At 35.5% G+C, this 8,751-nt stretch overlaps 1 protein-coding gene across 4 annotated transcripts in view; it reads right to left on the bottom strand.

The window, feature by feature from the left end:
• Positions 1-2,175: 2,175 nt before the first annotated feature.
• LYN (LYN proto-oncogene, Src family tyrosine kinase) overlaps positions 2,176-8,751 on the bottom strand; it is a 55,059-nt gene continuing 48,483 nt past the window's right edge. For all 4 annotated transcript variants that reach the window (XM_070747775.1, XM_070747778.1, XM_070747776.1 and 1 more), the window contains 4 exons: positions 8,552-8,628; positions 5,230-5,383; positions 4,579-4,710; positions 2,176-3,545 (listed from right to left, as the gene is read on the bottom strand). In XM_070747775.1, the coding sequence (XP_070603876.1) occupies positions 3,343-3,545; positions 4,579-4,710; positions 5,230-5,383; positions 8,552-8,628 (566 nt within the window). In that variant the 3' untranslated portion in view covers positions 2,176-3,342. The remainder of the gene's footprint in view (positions 3,546-4,578; positions 4,711-5,229; positions 5,384-8,551; positions 8,629-8,751) is intronic.

Raw genomic sequence — 8,751 nt, 5'->3', positions numbered from 1 at the left:
CTCGAGATACGAGTTTAATTCGTTCCGGACCTGGGCTCTTAAGTCGAGCAGCTCTTATCTCGAACGACTTTTCCCCATAGGAATTAATGTAAATAATTTTAATTGGTTCCAGCCCTCAAAAAACTCACAAAGTTAGTCTAAATTATGCAGAAAGACATGTTTTTAATGAAGAAATGTACATGTACATATAAACGAATAATGAAGTTTCTTTCACTTAACTTGTAAACTTTCTTAAACTTTTAAATTTACATATGTTCAACTTCTCTGCCACCCAATCCTGTAGGACAGAGGTCCCCAACCCTTTTTGCACCAGGGACCGGCTTTAAGCGATCAAGAGAGGAATGGGTGAATGAATGGACGGAGGGTGGGAAGGAAGGAAGGAAAGAGGGAAGGGACAGGAACAGAGGAAGGAAGCAAGGAAACTTATGAAAGGGGAGAGTAAGAGAGGAATGAGTGAAGGGAGGGAGGGAGGGAAGAAGGTGGGAAGGAGAAAGAAAAGAAGAAATAGAGGAAGGGAAGGTAAAAGAGAGAAAGAAAAAGAGCAAGCAAGCAAGCAAGCAAGCAAGCAAGCAAGCAAGCAAGAAAGAAAGAAAGAAAGAAAGAAAGAAAGAAAGAAAGAAAGAAAGGGGGAAGGGACAGGAACAGAGGAAGGAAGCAAGGAAACTTATGAAAGGGGAGAGTAAGAGAGGAATGAGTGAAGGGAGGGAGGGAGGGAAGAAGGTGGGAAGGAGAAAGAAAAGAAGAAATAGAGGAATGGAAGGTAAAAGAGAGAAAGAAAGCAAGAAAGAAAGGGGGAAGGGACAGGAACAGAGGAAGGAAGCAAGGAAACTTATGAAAGGGGAGAGTAAGAGAGGAATGAGTGAAGGGAGGGAGGGAAGAAGGTGGGAAGGAGAAAGAAAAGAAGAAATAGAGGAAGGGAAGGTAAAAGAGAGAAAGAAAAAGAGCAAGAAAGAAAGCAAGAAAGAAAGAAAGAAAGAAAGAAAGAAAGGGGGAAGGGACAGGAACAGAGGAAGGAAGCAAGGAAACTTATGAAAGGGGAGAGTAAGAGAGGAATGAGTGAAGGGAGGGAGGGAGGGAAGAAGGTGGGAAGGAGAAAGAAAAGAAGAAATAGAAGGGAAGGTAAAAGAGAGAAAGAAAAAGAGCAAGAAAGAAAGCTGCAAGCACCCCCCCGAGCCCCCCAGGCCGGCTGCAACCTTTTAAAACACGCGCGCCGCTTCGCAGCTGTCTCCTGAAGCCGAACGCGGAAGTTAGCGTTTGGCTTCAGGAGACAGCTCCTTGGCGCTTGTATCTCGAATTTGGGCTTGTAAGTAGAACAAAAATATCTCTCCCCTCCCAGCTCTTATCTCGAGTTGCTCTTAAGTAGAGCAGCTCTTATGTCGAGGTTCCACTGTATTACTTGATTTTTGATACTATGACTAATTGTTTGACACCAATAAACTATATTTATTTTGTACATGTTCACCATCTGTATTTTTTCCCCTTTCCATGAAAGTGCAATAAAACATGAAATTCCCAAGACATTACATTTACATAGCATATTGACACCAATAAACTATATTTCTTTTGTACATGTTCACCATCTGTATTTTTTTCCTTTCCATATAAGTGCAATAAAACATATGGAATTCCCAAGACATTAAATTTACATAATTTTATATAATTAATTAGTAAAAGAAGACAGATATTTTACAGAAGTTAAGCTGTCAGAAGTATATGGGGTATGCTGAATAAGGTGCATTCATTCTCTACAGTTATTATTTATTTTTTAAAAAATCCAAATTGGTTTCTAAAAAAAATCTGGATTTATTGTCCATAGACAACAAGTATTAAAAATTCCAAGGAAAGGAACAAGTAGAGAAGATCTAGAAAAGACATTTTTTAGGAAATATTTATTTTATGATAATTTAATAAATTGCTGTAACTGAAAATATCGGGTAATGCTTATAAGAGAATACACTACAGGAAAAATGGAAACTTGTGATATTCCAGATATTGGCTAAGGGCAGTTTCCAGCATCCTTTATCACTGATCGGCTAGCTAGGACATCTGTTTGATGTACTCAAACTCCAGTACAATGGATCATATTCTAGAACAGATATGTAAATCTACGACACTTAATTTCTTAAAAAAGCTGCTATTATTGTAATGAGGAATAAGAAATTGACTTTGTATTGGTTTAGATTTTCAATAATGCTCATTTATTAAAATCACAAAAATATTGAAATTGTATTTACAAATTGACAGTCTGATTATCAGTCTACCAAATAAATTTCTTCATTAAAATTATGTAACAGTATTGACCAGCACTACTGAGCATAGGTATAATCATTGTGTTCTGATAATGGAGTGATGAAAAGCATTTCAGAAGATTTGCCCAAAATACTGTCCTGTGTGTGAGTGTGAGTGTGAATGCGCGCGGGGCTGGGTGTGTGGGTGGAATTACTAAAATCCTGATGCACAGTATTGTGAGATGTCTTTGGAAGACTACCATATTATTTAATATGAATTGTGTTCTAGAACTCTAAATGTGTTCAATTGTTTTTCACCATATTATTTGTGTGTTCCAAAACATACTACTATTAGTTGAAATATGCAATTGTATTTCTGAAGCTATACATTTTAGCTGGCTTTTCCCCTAAACACAGTTAATAAAATGACATAATCAGAGCAGGAAAAACTAGGAATGGAAAATAGCTGTTGAATTCCAGAAAACCACAAAAGATTATTCTAAAGCAATATCATTTTACATTCCAGCATATTTCATACTATCCATTTTTGAAGGATAACTTTAAAGGGAAATTTTCCGCTATACTTAGAGAATAGATTTTTACAAAAACTTTTTTTTTGTTTTGCAAAGAAACAGTAGAAAGATAAAGGGATTCCTTCAGATCTTTGGCAGCTTTTCAGTAAACAAAATGTAGCAGGTCATCTAACTTATAGCTCAGCTGTAAAACAGACTAATATGTTTTCCCCCAGATGCATGTTGCACAGGAGTATTTGGAGTAACTGTTGCTTGCCTTCATAGAGTTTTGATTTTGCACCAGGATTTTATATAGAGGATGATCTTCTGTTATATCATAATTCATTTCAACTAGTTGTTTACTTAATATAAATACAAAGAAAGCATTTGTGAAGGAAAAAAACACAACTTCTAAGCCTTCAGCAAGATGTTGATAATCCGTCTTGCCCATTTGAGCTCTAGCTTTCAATTTTGGGTACAACAAACAATTAGGATATTCTGACATATGTATGTTTGTAAGTATAAAAGAATTGGCTCAATCATATTGTCTTATAAAAAGGTCCCTGGCCATGTGGAAATAAGAACAAAAATTCTTTTTGTTTCTATGGTTGCTGCTGATATTGTCCTTCAGTAGCTGTGTAGAAATCATCAAGGACACTCTGTAAATATTCAAAGGTTGGTCTCTCTTCTGCTTTATCTTTCCAGCAAGCTTTCATAATATCATAAAGCTCAGAGGGGCAAGATTCCATGCATGGCATGCGATAACCACGTTGAAGGGCTGTCATTACATCAGAATTACTCATACCTGAAACAATTTTTTAAAAAGTAAAAGTTATTTTTTAATATGGTTGGTCTTATTATATCAAAATGAGAAGAGCTGATTTAGAAAAGGAAAAGATACATTTCTAATGTAAAACTTGAGCTAATATCCATTTTATTCACAAAATGGGCAGGATTTGCTTCCTGGAAAAATGCAATATTTAGATACCGTATATGTTTTTAATCTAAATAAATTATTTGTGAAAATCATTAAAACTTCAAAACACAAAAAGGGGCATGTTGTTTTCCAAAAGTCTAATATAAATTTCTTATTTCTAAGTTTAAAAAAAAAAATCCTTGCCCTTGTATACTCCATTAACAAGGTTGAAATGCTCCTTATAACCTGGGAATGAGTAGGACCAAATCTCAATTGTTTTGGCCTCCGAGTATTGCAATTGGTTCTCCAGTTCAGCAATGGCAATAGTGGGCCAAAGCAAATATTTCTACCTTTGCCCATAACAATAGGACCAATTTATCCAATCATGCAAGAATAATCAGATTTACACTTTCATTGTCTAGGAAAAGATGCAACTAGTGAAGCAACCTAAGTTGTTCAATTTTAGTTACTTAATAACTAAAGAGTACGGTGGCGCAGTGGTTAGAGTGCAGTACTGCAGGCTACTTCTGCTGATCACCAGATGCCAGAAGTTTGGCAGATAGAATCTCACCAGATCCCACCAGGCTGAGTCAATCTCAAGGTTGACTCAGCCTCCCATCCTTCTGAGGTGGGTAAAATGAGGACCCAGATTGTTTGGGGCAATATATGCTGACTCTGTAAACTGCTTAGAGAGGGCTGTGAAGCACTGTGAAGCGGGATATAAGTCTAAATGCTATTGCTATTGCTATTAATTGTATGTTATACTGGTGCTTTATTATGTTGTGGATAATAAAATACCATTCCATCTGATGTAGTTGCAGCCACACTTTACTAGCAACTTTTTCTTTTATCTTTTACCAAATAACTATGTTCACTGCATATCTATTATTGACTCTGATAGTACATAGGAAGAAACACAAACCTGGATAAGGAATTTTTCCAAAAGTAATTATTTCATACAGAAGAACGCCAAAGGACCACACATCTGATTTAATGGTAAAAGAACCATAGTTAATGGCTTCTGGTGCTGTCCATTTGATAGGGAACTTTGCACCTATGGAAGTACAAATAATTCCATTTTAATTTAGACATTAAAAAGTGAAAAGTACTAAAGAAATTGGAAAAGATTGCGAGGAGTCGGGGCAATGTCTTCTAGGAAAACATGAAAACCTATTTTCCTTCTCATCTTCTGCCTTACCATAATTGTCCTTCATGAACAGAGAACAAGAAGGGAAAACATGTAGATCATGGTTAATGGAATTCTTTCTAACCCTTTTCCAGTAGTGTTAAATTTAATACATTAATTATATTATTATTATTATTATTATTATTATTATTATTATTATTATTATTATTATTATTGTTATTGTTATTGTTATTGTTATTATTATTATTTATTGGATTTGTATGCTGCCCCTTTCCGCAGACTCGGGGCAGCTAACAACAGCAGTAAAATAGTACAACAAAGTCCAATATTAAAAGTTTAATTTATTACAATTTATTTATTAGAAGCGACCACTGGAAAAATCCCACCCCATTATTAAATATATTAAAATTAAAAAACAATACCAACCTTCCCTGGCTGTGTATTCATTATCTTCAATTACTCTTGCAAGGCCAAAATCAGCAATTTTACACATAAGTGCTTCTGAAACTAAAACATTTGCGGCTCGAAGATCCCGATGTATGTAATTTTTTCTTTCAATATATGCCATCCCCTCTGCAATCTGCAAGAAGAGATAAAAAGAGTTTTAATTTTTCTACTGCGTTGCTTACACCCATTATGTACAAAAATAGCTAAAAATAACTCATTAAGAATAATTTGTGTTCTATTTTAGTATGTCAGTTTTATGTACAAGCCTAATATCTCCTTTTATTTGTATCTGTAGAATACTTGTAAAAATGTATAACCTTTTGTTAAAAAGTGGTGATTGTTTAAGCAATATTTTGTAAAATTTGTTTAAAAGTTGTATTTGGACCTGTTTCCAGCCCAGAAGCCAGCGATTTAAAGACAAGTATGACATTTTCCATTGCTTTCCAAACAATAAAAATAGAGATAAAGCAGATGGCCACTAGTTGTGTCATATTTAAATAATTAGTATTTAAGTTATATATATATTTAAATACAATTATTTGATTTTGATGGAAATTGCTTTTCTAAAATTTATTATGACTGCAAATCTTAATTTTATTTATTAAACATAGAAACATAGAAAATTGACAGCAGAAAAACCTCATGGTCCATCTAGTCTACCCTTATACTATTTCCTGTATTTTATCTTAGGATGGATATATGTTTATCCCAGGCATGTTTAAATTCAGTTACTGTGGATTTATCTATCACGTCTGCTGGAAGTTTGTTCCCTGAAATAGGATTCATTAGGGTTTCAACAGACCTTGGACTTTCTGAAAGATGGCCAGAGATGTGCCATCTGAACGTCTAGTGGCAAATCTCCAGAAGGTTGGAATAGGATACCAAAGAAATACCTATAGACATGTAGTCCTGTATATACGTCCACAACTGAGCCCAAAATTTCTGCTGTTAAGTGAGTTTTGTCCCATTTTATGACATTTCTTGCCACAGTAAGAAAAGTACTAAAATATGTATTAAAAGTACAGTAATACCTCGTCTTACGAACCTAATTGGTTCCCGGGGGAGGTTCGTAAGGAGAAAAGTTCGTAAGGCGAAACATTGTTTCCCATAGGAAACAATGAAAAATGAATTAATGCGTGCAACGAAAAAAAAAACGCAAAAAAACACCGCCGCCCGGCTGTTTCAATTGAAACAGCCGGGCGCTTCTCAGCGTTCTCCCAATGCCAAACCCGGAAGTTCGGCAAAAGTTCAGGTTCAGGTGGCCGCCGAGAAGCCCCGCCGCCCAGCTGTCGTCTTTTGAAACAGCCGGGGGGCTTCTCGGCGGCCTCCCGAACGCTGAACCCGGAAGTTCGGGTTTGGTGTTCGGGTTCAGGAGGATGCTGGGAAGCCCCCTGTCTGTTTCAAAAAGTGACAGCCGGGCGGCGGGGGCGGGTTCGTAAGACGGAAAACGTTCGTAAGAAGAGGCAAAAAATATCCAAACCCCGGGTTCGTAATTTGGGTTGTTTGTATGGCGAGGGATTCGTATCATGAGGTACCACTGTACACAGTAAGTAGTACAGTTAAGTATACTACTGCAATTGTTAGCAACATGGTTGTTAAGTGAATCTGGTTTCCCCCTTGACTTTGCTTGTCAGAAGATAGCAAAAGGACATCACATGACCCTGGGATGCTGCAACAGTTATAAATATGAACCAGTTGCTAAGCATCTGAATTTTAACCACGTGACCATGGGGGTACAGTACAAAGGTTGTTACTGTGAAAAACAGTCGTAAGTCACTTTTTTCAGTACTCTTGTAACTTTGAATGGTCACAAAATGAACTGTTCTAAGTCAAGGACTATCTGTACTTCCTTTATGCCCCCACTCTTTCTAGCCCATATGTGTAAGGAACTCCAAGATTGTATTAAGGGCCCAATCTGAATCTTGCATATACTTATTAATCAAACCATATGGAGTCTGAAACAAGTACTTAAACTTCAATAAACAAAGTCACTGGAAGACACAGTTAACCTAAGTTGTAGCTGAATTTCACCAATTCAAAAACTAACACTGTAAATTGGTTCCTGGAAACTCTTTAAAAACAGATAAGTATACGTAAAAAGAGAAACTGTTCTCTTCTTGTTCCTCTTCTTGAGGTCAGGTAATGGAAAAATATCTGTGGTGCTTCTCATACTATTGTCATAATTGCTGAATGCTTTTTAAAAAAAATATGAGAAATATTCTTTAGATTTAAAAGAAAAAGAAAAATGTATGCTTTTAAATTTAAAATATGGTTTATAATGTTTTTGAAAACAGCTGGAATGTCCCGAGAAAATAATTCACTGCACTGGAAAAACAAAAAGAAAACTTCAAATTTAAATAGAGTTATAATAACAATAATAATAAATAATAATTTATTAGATTTGTATGCTGCCCCTCTCCGAAGACTTATAAAATGCTGTTGAGGTTAAACTAGTCTAGGCTATATTTTACAACAGAAAATTAAGTTCATGTTCAAAGCATACTTGTTAGATGGAATACTGTTATCTAGTATTTTGATCTCTGGTTTAAATTAGGCTAAACACAATCATAATTTGTAATTGAAACCTACCTGAAGCTATGAATGTTTAAATCTATTTTAATACATATTGTTTCACTGTGCTAGGATTTGAAGTGAATATCTAACAAGACAGAAATGTGTTATGGCTAGTTGTCATTTTATTTAATGAGAAAGAAAGTGAGGAAGATGATAAGATGAAAAATTATTGGCCTTGGCTGCATCTGCTTACTAGTCTTAACGGGGCCCATCCCCATAAATAAATCTATCCTTAAGATTTCTAAACTAGTTGGAAAGAGCCCAGTTTCTGTTCCTTTTTCTAAATTGGCTTAAAATCACATGGGCAATGTACCTACATGGCTAAAGAAATTCAGTTCCTAATGGTTTTTCACAATGATCCAAAGATTAGTCATTATAGGTCTAGAATTCTCTTTTTTCAAGTTCATAAACAAGAACAACAATGAGTCTTCTTGGGAAGTCAAATTCACACCTAGTTGGCATTGCTTGTATTTTCTTTTGTGGTCATAAATAGTCATCCTAAGAACTTAAGGACAGCAATGGGGGGGACCCCACCTTTCTCCTGCTATGCTCCTTGAAGTTAGAATATGAATACTTATTCCATGACTTATTCCATGGTTGAGCCCAGTTACATCCTATTATAACTTTATAGTTTGTTAACAGTTTATATACTTCAATCTAGTCGTCCATCTATTATGTTACTATAGCAACAAGAACATTTCTTAAATTTATATCTAGTTTTGTTTACCTGAGCTGAGAAATCAATGAGCTTTGGTAGTAGTAATTTTGTGCCTTCAGTACTCTTCAGAAAATCCAATAAGCTTCCTGTGTGTATAAAGCAAGTATATTGGCAAAAAACACAAATAAAACACAAGGTCTCTGATCATCTGCTTTTCCAGATTTATTTATTTATTGGATTTGTATGCCGCACCTCTCCAGAAACTCGGG

This window comes from Erythrolamprus reginae, chromosome 3 (assembly GCF_031021105.1).
Source record: "Erythrolamprus reginae isolate rEryReg1 chromosome 3, rEryReg1.hap1, whole genome shotgun sequence".
Classification (NCBI taxonomy): Eukaryota; Metazoa; Chordata; class Lepidosauria; order Squamata; family Dipsadidae; genus Erythrolamprus; species Erythrolamprus reginae.
Note: the sequence above shows the minus strand (reverse complement) of the source record. Positions and strands in the feature narration are given on the sequence as shown.